The 13,989-nt window shown below is 44.4% G+C and overlaps 1 protein-coding gene across 6 annotated transcripts in view; it reads right to left on the reverse strand.

The window, feature by feature from the left end:
* Positions 1 to 13,989, reverse strand: part of PCSK5 (proprotein convertase subtilisin/kexin type 5) — a 444,775-nt gene that overhangs the window by 253,212 nt on the left and 177,574 nt on the right. For all 6 annotated transcript variants that reach the window (XR_011497225.1, XM_070495324.1, XM_044767585.2 and 3 more), the window contains exons 8-9: positions 12,054 to 12,266; positions 998 to 1,098 (exon numbers count right to left, since the gene is read on the reverse strand). Coding sequence is in view for 5 of the 6 variants with exons in the window: in XM_070495324.1 (XP_070351425.1) it covers positions 998 to 1,098; positions 12,054 to 12,266 (314 nt within the window). In the remaining variant the exon portion in view is untranslated. The remainder of the gene's footprint in view (positions 1 to 997; positions 1,099 to 12,053; positions 12,267 to 13,989) is intronic.

Raw genomic sequence — 13,989 nt, forward strand, 5'->3', positions numbered from 1 at the left:
ACCACTCCAGTTCCTTTCTGTTACAATCCTCTTGTAGGAGGGCCTCAGAGCGCAGGACCGCGGGCCCTTTTCTAGAACCTTGGACCAGATGTGTTTGGAATTCAAAACTGTTTCAGATATGGTGTCCAGAGCATATATTACACAAACTTCTAGTGCGATTTGAGCCAGCACCTTATGGGCAGATACATTAATATTTCTGCAGTGAAATGTATGAATTTTCACAATAAAGACAGACTGCAAATAGCCTCAAATCAGTTCAGGGTAAGCTTTGCCATCAAATGAGTTTTGGGGTCAAATTTGCAAAAGAACTTTCAGTTTTCTGGGCATTTGGGATTTTGAAATTCAGGGTAAGAGAGTATAGACCTGTATTTAGGGCAAATTTATGCTTGTTAAGAAAACAAAGTCTATTGGTGCTGAGAGAAAGAAGAGACGGGATCTATTGCAAATAACCTAAGGGGGATTTCAAAGGGATCTTTCAGACACAGAATTTACTATGTTAAATAGGATTTAAGGTAAGTGGGTTGTCCTTGTTCCTGGGCTTCTGTCATATGATCTTGCCACATTCTGTCCCCCAGGGCGAGTCTGTGACGGGTGCTGTTGTCATGGAATCTGAGTTGCCTTGCTGTTCTGCAGGGAAAGGGCCCCGAAATGGGCAGACCTAACCGCTCTGAGACTCACAGGAACATTCCTAGACTAGAATAAAACCTCAACAAGGCAAGAGTGTTGGAGCCAATTGGCAGGCATGCACTATGACTCCATAATAAAGTAATTACACAGTTGGGTTTTTTTAAGGATATAAAAACAAAAAAAATTGCTTTTCTCCTTAACATAAGGAAAAATTCTCTTTAAAGCCCTAATCTTTGAAGTTTTAAAGGTGGGACTGGGAAGATTATCATCTGGGTTGTTGTGCTAGGGGTTATATACCAGGGAGAGGGTACACTGTCCTCGGCATGAGGGGTGGTCGCCAGTGGAGAGACATACGGAGAGAGAGGCTTACTTGGCTTCCAGGGCCAGTGCAATGATGCCCGCAGCCATGGGGGCTGAGGCCGACGTCCCAGTGTGGTTGTCCGTGCAGCGCTGCCTCAGGTCCGTAGTGATCTAGAAGACAGAAGGAAAAAATTTAGGGCTCTGGGGCCAATGTGGGTCCCATGCAAGTAGAAAGAAATTTACTCATATAAGTGGAATGGAGGGGTGTTGAAATAGTTGTTTTAAATTCCTTGTTCCTGCCCCCCTGTGACCATATCATTTCCAGTGAATCGCCTGTGTAAACCAACTGTGAAAAGGGAAGGGTTTGGAAACGGGTCTCCACTTCTGTTAAACCAGGGTCAGGACTAGGGGGAATCTTTGGCTCGAAACATAAGGGTCGTGGACGTGTCTGCTTAGATTTTATACCCGAGGCACCTCACTTGCCTCCCCAGTCCCAGCTCTAGTGAAAACTAAAGTTTTTTCATCAGCCCCCCATTGTTAATAATCAGACACGGAGCCCGGCGTCGGAAGCGTGAGGAATAAAAGCACACAGTCCGGCCCCCGCCCTCCCACAACTGTCACCTTGGGGGAGCTGCAAGTTTTAAGCAAAAGGGATGACCTGCCGTGGCAGGGACATTTGCTTACAGACTTGTTTTTAGAACTCACAGGAACGCTGCATGGACGAACGGAGACCTCCTCAAAGATCTAACACTGGTACGAAAAACGAGTGGGAACCCGCGCGCTTGATAGGAGATTTCAGCTCTAAGTGCGCGCCTGTACGTTATCGGCGCAGATTAGCCACGTCTCCTTTTTTTAAATCAAAAGGTGAGAACTAGATCACTTTTCCTCTGGGTTTGAATCCAGTTCCCGTCAGCGAGGGCAGGGGTTCTCAGCCCCTGTTTCATGATCGTTTCACTAAGGAAAAACAAGTAAATTCCGATTCTCTTTAACAAGAGGAATCAAACACTATAGGGTAAGATTTTGCAAACCTCGTAAAACCTAAGATTTTTTCAATCCTCTCTCCCCGACAAGCGTCCACTTTTGCCTCCTTGGGCTCATCACCCCGTTGGGAATGCACAGGGCTCGTAAGATGAGCTGCTGCTCTCGCTGCAGTTACTGGAAGACGCTGGAAAGCTGTCTTTGTCACCAAGACAAATGCATTACCCACATTCACAGATAAGAAAACTGAGGCGAAAGGTCATTAGAAAGGTGTGGAGGGATAACGGTGGCGGCTGAAAAGAAAGGCCCCTCGTTCTAAGACGCAGCCTTTAAGGGGAGCTTGAAGATTAGTGGATTTGGAAAGAAACGTGCTCTTCGCAGTGCTGCCCAGCTCCTCAGAAGGCATCCTCCCGGCAGGTCTCCCCAGCGTCTCAGGAGGTTGGCTGAGGGACTCTTAATCTGGTCGGGATCTAGACTGACGTCCTGCTGAGGGACTCTTAATCTGGTCGGGATCTAGACTGACGTCCTGCTGAGTCGGTTCCACACAAGCCCAACAGGTCTCATCGTCTTTTCTTTGTTCTTTTTGACACCTCTAATGTGACCAGATTATCCACACCGGAGAGGTACTGATATGCCAGTGGGAGAAGGAACAAAAATATACAGAACCACACAGATCGGTGGTGGCAGAGAGGAGACAAGTCTCACACTCCTTTCCTGAATATGAATGGTTTGCAGGAGCCCTGAGAGCGCGTTTGGCAAGCAGGGGCGGTTATGTCTCGATTCACAGACTTGATGCCCTAGCCATCTTCCGCACCTCCACACTGGGTGCTCGCAAGGTGTCTGCGTAAACACAGCCCGAACCACTTCTACGTTAGGAAACTTTCTGGATTGTCAACTGTCTACTTTAAAAGGTACTTCTTCTTTTTTTTATTGTGGTAAAAAACCACGTAACACAAATTTACTCTTTTAACAACTTTTAAGTGTACAGTATTGTTAACTGTATGCACATTGCTGTACAATAAATCTCTAGAACGTTTTTATCTTTCATGACTGAAACTCTACCCATCAAACAACTCCCCACCCCCGCCCCCAGCCCCTGGTAACCACTATTCTACTTCCTGCCTCTATGAGCCTGACTACTCTACGTACCTCATGTAAATGGAAATATATGGTACCTGTCTTTTTTTTGTGACTGGCTTATTTCACTTAGAATAACATCCTCAAGGCTCATTTATGTTCTGGCATAGGGCAGGATTTCCTTCTTTTTAGGCTGCATAATATTCCATTGTGTCTATCTACCACATTTTCTTTATTCATCCACCCATCACTGGACATTTGGGTTGCTTCCACCTCTTGCTATAGTGAATAATGCTGTAATGAGCATGGATGTGCAAATAGCTTTTCCAAATCCTGTTCTCAATTCCTTTGGATATACACCCAGAAGTGAGACTGCTACATCATTAAAAAGGTGTTTCTACCTCATTTGAAATTACGAGTGAATCTGCAGCCTTATTTCCCAAAGGCCTGGTCCCTAAGTCAACGCAGAAACACCCCAGAAGCGGCCTGTTTCCGGGCCTCCGGATGCGCTGTTGCTGAGCGGTGGCCTTGCCCGCATTCTTCTCATTCCACCTCACCCTCATGCTCACGCGCCTTTGCCAAGTTGTACTTTTTTCAATGACTTGTGCCGGATTCAAGATTTTTCATGATGTTTCCCACTTGGCTCACTGTGTTTATTCTTCAGCTGCACCAGACACTTTCAATGCACAGAAACAAATCCAGAATAAACACGTCAAATGTGTGTAGCATTTTTGGGTCTCATAAATAACATCTCCAGCCAACCTCAAACGTGAACAATAAACATTTTATGATGTCAGGTTTGTAACAGGAACATGCCCCACCCATACACAGTCCCCAGGTACATACATATATATTATTTGCTTAAGTAAGAAGCTACTCAGTACTTTTATATATAAACACCAGTGAAGCGTTACTGCTATGCATATAGGCAAGCTTGTGCAACTCCAAAGCAGCATTGTGCCTTTGTTTGTTTTTTCAATCCCTTTAACTGAATGGAACTTGAGTCCTAGTGAGTAGGGGAGGAAAGGGGGTGAGCAGGAAGGTGATGGAGAGAAAGAGGCAAAAACATCCTCGCCCCTTCTCATCCTACTTGAAGTGGGAACTCCAGCTGGGGCATTTCAAGGGGAAGTTACTGTAGGTGTGGAGATATTTAGGTGTAAATTACCGGAAAGATCTAAGGTAGGGTTTTCATTATTAAGAGAAGCCACAGCATCACAGAATCTTACGTCTATCTTTAGGAAGAAAAGGCAAAGACCACCAAGGAGCATGCAATCTTGAAGAAAAATGATGTTCCGAAAACTGGAACCACGTGGAGTAACCCCATTAATCACAACACATGCATATGAGATCTGACACTGCAATTTAAAGGAAAAGGTGGATTCAACAATCGGCCCACATTATGGGGTAGGGAGTCCAGAGATTCCAGAATAAAGCACTTTAAGTTTAGAATCTATTTTAAAGAACGTCTCAGAATTTGGTTTCAATCCCGATGGCACATCTTTCATGCTCCAAATTCCCTCAATTCACTACGCAAATCAGAAACAGAGTTTTTCTTCACAGGACTTCTTAGACTGCTCAAAAAAATATCATTTCTATCCATCAGTGAAGGAAACAGGAGATGACACCAGGCCCTGAGCCAGATCAAAGCTGTCCTGATCAGCAAATTAGATTTTCAGCCTGTCTCAGGATGAGGAGCAGATGGGGTTTTTGGACTCCATCAAGTTAGGGATGCCATCTTCCTTTGAGGAGAAGGGATGGGTACTGTTCAGGTCCAGTCAGGCTTCCCCGGAGAAGACCCATCATTTTTTCCCGTCCTAAGCTCTTATTTCCTCATGTTTCACATTCCATGACTTGAGCGGACTGGATCCTTTATTCTAGCTGTTGATGGAATTCTCCAGGGATCTCGGCTCAGATCGACTTTGGCCATAAGGACAAGCCTTCACAGCAAGCCCACGGTTAAGAGTTTCTGTCTCTCTGGGATCTTGTAAGCTGTTTTATTTTGAAGATGCCATATTCTCTCATATCTGTTAAAAGAGCAACTGAGCAGATATTTTTAAAACATGAAATGATTCCACTGTCTGTTAGGTTGAGTTTGTTTTTCGTGTTGGTTTTGATTTGAATTAGAAATGTGCCAAAAAAGCTGTTTCAGACACAGCTATGGGGGATAAGGGCAGAAACTACATCTTAACTGTGTCAATGGATAAAACAGAAGAAGTGGATTTATTAAGCATCGCAAAATAAAAAGGAACCAGGGACCAATCAATGTTTTCTGTGTTCAGGAAGTCACAAAGACTGGTGTAAAATCCAATCATGACTGACGAGACCACGCAAAATTCCCCTCCCACGCTGCTCCGAGGATCTGTGAGTGTGGAGAGCAAACGTGAGGTTTTGCTTACAAACGTGAGGCTGCTCTCACCAAAGAAGGGCCCCATCTCCTATCATTTCTGCATCTCCAGAAGTTCAGCTCAGAGCTGGGTACAGAGCAGAGGCACAGTGTTTATTTGCTCAGTTGAACTGCTAACATCAGGTTCCTTCATACTCACTTTGTTCTCTCCTTTAAACTCTCTCACTTATTAGGAAGGACTTCCAGGTCACTTCTTGACTGACTCTCCAAACAAAACTCAAGTAAACTTCTAGGTGACCTACAGAAATTCTGTGTGTACGTGTGGATCTACACTCCAGGGGCTAAAGGACAGCTGCTCCTCTCTCAGCTACTATTGCTGCCACCAGCTGCTCTGCTTCTAGAACCACCACCACGAGCAACTTGCTGCGAGTGAGCAACGTGCAACAGGTGTGTATGTGTGCATGCTCACGTGTGTGTACAAATTACATTTAAATCCATGTACAAGGAAGATACACTATTTATTAAGGAAATGGAGGATCAGAGACTAACTTGCCCAAGGACAAGCAGCCACTAAGAGCTGGTAAGTGGTCAAGCATTAAATCCTGAAATGGCAGCAAAAGAAAAAGCTGAGTTACAGCGTGTGGTCACCCGTGAGGACAAACACCACCACCAGCACCGACGGCAGAACTGCCTTGAGATCCAGCCCAAGTCAGCAAGTGGGCATCGGGCTTCTCCTTCAGGCCACATCAACATCAGAACTCTGCAGGAACAAACTTTCCTCCCCTCCTTTTAATATTCTCAAGAGAATATGTGTAAACTTCCAAACAAACTAAACACATCTGGATTTGCTAGTCTTCTACTCATGAAAAATTATGACATTTCCCCAATCCAAAGGAGAAACAGAGATGCTAAGAGAGTCACCTCGGTGCAAATGGCAACTGCATTTGAAGAAGGAACTGGGCAGTGGGGGAGAGCCGGGAGGGAGCAGGATGTTTCTGCAAAAAGGAACAGCCAAAGCACTGCAATAACCGCCCCCCCTCCCCCGACGGACTTGGTGGTTCAGGCCAACCCTGAGACACCCCAGGCAGCAGGTCTGTTTTGAACACAAATAAATAAAACGACATCAGGAGAGGACTGAGCAGGCCGCACATTCTCTAAGCCTTCGGTAACAAAACCCCTCCCAGGGGAACACGATGTCCCCCACATTCCCATCACTAAGACAAATTACTAGAGGAAAAAAGGGCAAAGGCTGAACCAGTCCCAGCAGAGAGAGAGAACTGGATGATGGGAGTGGCTGAGGAGAGAGGGAGCTTTATCTCCACAACAGAACAGGGGAAAAATTTCAGAAGGGAGTCAAGGGTTATAGACGGGCTCTTTAATGCTCCTCGACACTAAGAAAGGTTATATGTACAGTTTTATCAGGCAGCAGGATTCCTGAGGGCAATTTTCTATGCTCAGATATTGTCAAATACCCTTTATCTTTCACCAACCTCCCAGCAGAAGGAGGTCCTCTTAACAAAACAGCACCTCCCTGTCTTCCTTGGCCATATAGACAACTCTGAGAAGCTTCCATCCTTCCCAGTGTCTGATAGTCATTTACGCCCAAATGGTTAATAAGCTCAGGCTCTGGGAAGGAACAAAACAGTCTTCAACCTCAAGTAGTTTCCATTCTAGGATGAAAAATGGACAGTCAATGAGAAAATGTATAACACCATGGTAAGTAGCTCTAAGCACACTAGAAAAATTGATTTTCATTTCCCTAATAAGTAGTGGTGTTGAACATCTTTTCATGTGCCTGTTGGCCATCTGTATATCTTCTTTGGGAAAATGTCTGTTCAGATCCTCTGCCCATTTAAAAAAAATTCTTTTTTTGAGGAAGATTAGCCCTGAGCTAACATATGCAGCCAATCCTCCTCCTTTTGCTGAGGAAGACTGGCCCTGAGCTAACATCCCTGCCCATCTTCCTCTACTTTATATGTGGGACACCTACCACAGCATGGCTTGCCAAGCGGTGCTATGTCTATACCCAGGATCTGAACCGGTGAACCCTGGGTCACCGAAGTGGAATGTGCGAACTTAACCACTGCACCACTGGGCTGGCCCCAGATCCTCTGCTCATTTTTTAATTGGGTTGTTTGATTTTTTTGTTGCAAGTTGTATGGGTCCTTTACATATTTTGGATATTAAGTCCTTATCAGATATATGATTTGCAAATATCTTCTCCCAATTGGTAGGCTGTCTTTTCATTTTATTGATAGTTTCTTTTGCCATGCAGAAACTTGTTTTTAAAGTGCCTATCGATGAATGAATGGATAAAAAAGATGTGGTATATATATACAATGGAATACTACTCAGCCATAAAAAAAGATGAAATCTTGCCATTTGTGACAACATGAACAGATGCTGAGGGCATTATGCTAAGCAAAAGAAGTCAGATGGAGAAAGCCAAATACTGTATGATTTCACTCACATGTGGAAGATAAAACAACAACAACAACAAAAACAAACACATAGATACAGAGAATAGACTGGTGTTTACCAGAGGGGAAGGCGGTGGGGGGAGGGTGAAATGGGTAGAGGGGTGCATTTGTGATAGATGGTGACTAGACTTTTGGTGATGAATACGATGTAGTGTATACAGATGTCAAAATATAATGAGGTACACCTGAAATTTATATACTCTTATAAACCAATGTTAGCTGAGTAAAAAAATAAAATAAAGGGAAAAAACATTGAACAGGATAAAGAGCAGAGCTCGGCGGATGGAATGCTGCTGTTCTCGGGGAGGGGAGGAAGAACACCCTCTCTGAGTTGAAATTTGAGAAGAGACATAAATGAGGTGGTTTCTGGGGGAAGAGTGTTCTAGCAGAGTCCCAGCTCACAGGAGGGAGCCCTGGTCTAAGGTCGCACAAAAGGCACGACCCTGGGAGCTCTGTGCCAATGCTGGGCCGTGGGAACCAGCCACTCAGATTGGCAAAGAGCTTTAGATTTCTGCAAGAGGACTGACTGAGAGGGAGTTATGAGAAGGTCCTGTGGCATGAAATTCAAAATAAGTGGGCCGAGAAGTGAAAAACAATGGACAACTACATATTCTAAACACTTTTTTTCTATCACTGTGAAAATAACCCACAACAGGCAAGAGAAGCACCATTCTCCCTGACAGCCCAGTACCAGGTGTGCCTGGACAGTATCCGGCCCGACAGCACACTGGTTACAAGAGGGGCTCAGGGACCAGCCTGACTTGGGTTGGAATCCAGGCTCCACCACCTACTCGCTGTGCTTCTCTTAACCCTCCAAGCTTCTGTTTTCTAATCTGTAAAGTGGGAAGAACACTGATCCCCCTGCACAGTGTTCTGAGGAGACTGCGGGACAACTCATTAGAGGTGCTGAGCACAGTGCTGGGCACTTATTAGCAAGACAGAAAATGCTATATTTATGACATGTTAATGGAACTATAAATGTATTACATATCGGACATGGAATAAGATGTATACTATGACTTTATAATAACGAGGCATCTCAACTGATTTCTACTTAGCTTACAGAGGAGCCTCTTGTCGTAGTGATCTGATATTGTGGACGCTTCATTTGCTGTAATAAGATGTAAGGCCACGCCCAATCCGAATCTATCAAAGCATGAATGGAATACCAAGGTCCACAACTGTACTCATCGCGGGTGCAGGAAACCAAGAGATGGAGACCCGGCTACGTTTTGAAACCCAGGGCAAGGTTCTCCTGCTTGCATACCACGAAAAGGCATTCTGTGGGGGACAAGTAAAGTTTATTTCACAAGAGTGCTTTCCCAGAAGCAGACAGGAGATCTCTCCTCTCTCCTGGAGCCTCAGCATCTGCCTTGGTTCAAATCACAAAGGTGCTCTATGAATGAGGATTAGCAACGGTGCTCTTCTGCAGAAGCTGCAAATGACAAAAGGAAATGAATGGCCTGGGGAAGAGAGCCCCCAGTACAAGGGAGACACTGCCATTCCTATAACACTCAATCACGAATGCCACTAACAGGATGCGGGCATCTCCGGAGGACCACAGGCATCTGGTTCAAAGCCTGGTGAAGAAAAGGTCCCAGGCACAAGGCAGGATTATTTGTCATTCTGACATCTAGAAGGAAAAGGGGTCAGCTGGACCACAAAAGGCTGATGTTGTTGCCAGCTCCACTCACGTACAAACTGTTAACATGTTCACCATCAAAGCACCTTTCTTTACAGGGAGGGGTGGAACAGATTGCAGTATTTTATAGATTGGAAAAAATGGAGATGCAACAACCACCTCTGTTAACAGCTGCTGGAAACACGACCAGCCTAAGCCCCCGGGATGCAGAAGCTACATTGACTTACGGAGCAATGGTACTGGCCACCTCCTGACTGGCTTGGTGGACCAAGACCCACACTCAGTGTCGTCTTATCTTCAGGAAAACCTGTGAGGTTGGTGTGGTTTTACCTCCATTTTACAGATGAGGAAACCAAGACTCCGTGAGGGTGGCTCAGCCACTGGGCAGGCTGCCTGAAGCTAGAGACTATAACTTGAAACAGTTACCGAATTTCCTCTCCAATTGATGATAATCTGGAGATTCTGGGAAAATAAGAGAATCTAAGAACTGGATAGAGAAAAATTATTAATAAATTGCTCCCATGAAAATGAGAGAAAAGATTAAACAAAAGGTAGAAACAAGTAAAAGTTAAATCTGTAAAGTGAGTCAGTAAATATTTTGAAATCAGAAGCAGCAACTGGGGCAAAGTAAAATATACGACCTGAATAAAGGGTGTTAATGTGAAGCCATGGGTCCACTTTCCCTCTCAAGCCCTATCTCCGACGACTGGATGGATCAATCCGTCTGTCCCTGGGAGAATCCTCGATGACCACCCTGTCATGGGGGCCAGAGCAGCGACCACACAATTACAGCAAATCATGAAGGGCCCAGGAGGTCACGTCTAGGGAGTAAATCTCACTGTGGCGACTGTGAGGTCCCTCTGTCCACTCTGCTCTCCCATCTGGGATCCAGGCAACAGCTCCTTCTTCTCTGATATTTTGCTCACTGGATTAGAAGCTTCTCTTAGGAAGGGTATTTATGGGAAACGCTCTACCAGCAATCACCCCACAGGAATCAAGACGACCACATGGACATTTAATTTGAAGCAACGGCGGGTTTGCCTTAAGACGACCTTCAGACTTGAGAGGCACAAGAAGAGAACTCTTATTCCAGACAGTTTTCATCAGGATTTTCATGACGCAGAACTGACCGAAGCCACTCACTCCTACTGGACATGACTATGAGTTCGGAGAGACAAGGTCTTCATGTTTGAAAGCAGAAAGGACATTCCTAGATTATAATATTTCCATAATGAAGGTAAAATATCATGGAGCATCACCTTCCCATTAAGAAAGCCATGAAACTTCAAAACTTGTCGTCTCCGCATTTTCTCCTTTTCCACTTCACTTCCTGCGGTGGAGTTAGGTTTACTGATGGATGATGGAGGTACTTAAAGGCAGACTCATGTGCATGTTCTTTAACCCAGTTATTGTGGAAGAATTAGGTAAAGATGGGGGCGGATGGGATATGCATATGGGAGGCAGTTTTTATTTGAATCAATCTGCAGAATGTAATTAAAAGAAGGTAGTAAAAATAGCTGAGAAATCAAACATTAAAATCATATAATAATCAGGAATCAAACAGATGTGGATAAAGAACTACGCAAAGGTGGTAGTGTCCTTTCGCCTGTGTTTCCACTGCTGTGGAGAAGTCAGCTGAGCATCAGCAGTGACACAAACCTGCATGAATCTACAAGATCTGAAAGCAGGCTCTTGGCTAAATGCTAAAAAGTGTCAGGCACAGCAGCTTTGCTCCCCTGCAGAAAGACAAATCCCGAGACAGTTGACAAAACCATGATCAGGAAAAGAGGAAGATGCAAAGGTAACTGACATGTGGGATGAGCAGCCCAGGGCCGGGCAGCCCAAAGGCAGACTCTCCCGAGCACCAGGGGGTCAGGCAGTGCACAGGGCACTTTTTGTTTACTTCCTCGTAACCTCTGTAATAACCCCACGAGCTACGTAATATTGAATGTCCCCATTTTATAGGTAAGGATGTTGAGACAGAGAAATTCAGTAACGCGTCCAAAGTTACCCAGCTAGTAAACAGTCAACAGCAAGTGAACCCACGCAGGCTGGTCCTGCAGCACGAACTCTTGACCATTGCGACGTCTGCATGGACAGGAGGGCGTGCTGCTGAGCAGGAGACCACGGAGGACTCTGCTCCTCGTTCAGGCAAACTCTGTTCTGCAGGATTAGAGGAGCACCTTCTGTACAGGGTCAGCTCACACTGCACTAGTCAGAGCAACTTCGAGACCAAAGCATTAAAGCTAAGGTTCAAAGGCAGATGGGGACAGAGTGACAAGAGAACTGGACTGAGAGTCGGACCCAGATTCTAGTCTCTTCTCTGCCACTAACTCACCAGGTGAACGTGGACCATTCATTTGTCCTCGACAAAACTGAAGCTTAATCATGTCTAAGACCACATTAGATGCTAGAATGCAATGACCCAGACAGGCTTTTCCAATGAATTGGTAACAGAATGGTAACATTTACAAACACTTGTGTTGAGTCATCAGCTAATCTTTCTGTTTCCATATATTACTTGTGCACGTAAATTTGTGGTTCTCCCTTTGTATTTCAAAGTGAAAGATAAAGAAACCATGACAGACATGCAAATGTCACGTACTATTTTCTTGTCGTAGGACTCTCCACTGCTGTAGGTTGTGGCCAGTGTGGACGAACACTCTTCCAGGTACCACGGCTTCTTTCCGCTTTCGGCTGTGCTGCTGATGGAGATGGTGTAGATGCTGTTGGTGTAGCCGTCACAGGAGCAGTGGTCCTTGCTCCTTCCTCCATTTCCCGACGCCCAGACGAAAACAGAGCCGAGGCCTCTCCGCCCCTGTTCACAAACAGAAGAAGTTAAATGAGGGAAGACAAGCATCACGGACTCTAGCTGATCAGAAGATGAAAATCAACAGGCTGGATTGAATATTTGCAGGAGGGGTGTGAGGCTATTTTACTAACATGCTGGGTTTAAGCTGATTTTTGAGGTAAGAGGAGTTACTTTTAGAAACTGAAATAATCCGATGTGATGTACACCACACAGACTATCGTTAATAACACTGTATTGTATATTTGAAAGGTGCTAAGAAAGTAGGTCTTAAAAGTTCTCATCACAAGAAAAAAAAATTTTGTAACTATGTGGGGTGATGGCTGTTAAGCAGACTCACTGTGGTGATCATTTCACAACATATACAAATATCCAATCACTAAAGTTGTACACTTGAAATATAATGTTATATGTCAATTATATCCTAATTAAAAAAAGAAACTAAAATAACTCCCTTCACGCGATGTAGTCATAGAAGTAACAAGAGCACCAATGATGACGATAATAAGGGCTGCATTTATTAGGTACCTACCATGGACCAAGCACAATTCTAAATGTGTTACAGGAATTGGACTGAATTCTTCCAACAATACTGTGAGAATCATACACTGTCTTGTCCCCATCGTACAGATGAAGAATTGAGGCACAGAAGTTAAGTAACGTTCCTAAGGTCATACAGCTAGTAAGCGTAGTCAGTGGAAGAACAAAGTCTGAACCCAGACAGACCCGAGAGCTGTAACATTGTTAGTTGTAATCACTGTAGTCAAAATACTGCTTTAAATCTTTACATCCCCATGAAGTGGGAGCTATTGGGTTCCTGCATCTGACAGATGAGGAACACGAGGTGTAGAGAGGTTAGTATTCATCCTGAGATCACATCATCAGCGGGGGGCAGAATCAGGTACCATACCCTTCCTTTTAGAGCTGTGCCTCCCCTAAGCATGGGGTGGACACTTATCACTGAGGGATGTGAATGGGGGCTACCAGAAATAAAAAGATTTCAAGATCAAATATGTTTGGGAAACTCTAAGTTAAAATTAAACAGGTTTGCTTATTGCAGAACTTCTAAGAGTCTTTAATAAGTGGCTTCTCATTGCAAAACTCTAAGAGGGGGCACAATCTGAAGTAATTTCCAAACATATTTGACTATGGATACCTTTTTCAGCCAGGTCTATAAAGTTTTCCTTATACGGCTAGGAGATGGAGGCACATTCTTTGTGCCAAAACTTGGCATAACCTAAAAGATTTTCCTAAGGTCACAAAATAATCAAGCAGCAGCTAAGCAGAACATAGCTATATTGAAGCATAGTGACTATTTGGTTCTAAAGATGAGGTCTTTGGGAGAAAACTAGAGAAATAAGCCAAAGCGAAGAGTATTTCTGGGAATAGTTATAGCTGAGTCCCTGAGATTTTACCATTTTAAAACTAGAAGGCACACTGGAGGACACTTAGGCCAAATCTATCATTTTATAATTAGGAAGTAAGTACCAAAGTCACAAGGCTGGTGGTGGCTGAACCTCTTCCTCCCTTTCATGGCCTAACTTTCTGGTCTCAGGTGGAGGGAAAAGTATTTGAAATGTTGTCTTGGAATTTCTGGAAAAAGAGCCTAGGGAAGAGAGACAACAAATAATCTGGAGTATCCGTGATAAACTCTCCCTGACCCTGAATCCTCAAGGAACAGAATATTTATGACATGATTTGACTGACCTGAGCATGGATTTCCTTTTTTCCT

Source organism: Equus asinus, chromosome 23 (genome assembly GCF_041296235.1).
Source record: "Equus asinus isolate D_3611 breed Donkey chromosome 23, EquAss-T2T_v2, whole genome shotgun sequence".
NCBI lineage: Eukaryota > Metazoa > Chordata > Mammalia > Perissodactyla > Equidae > Equus > Equus asinus.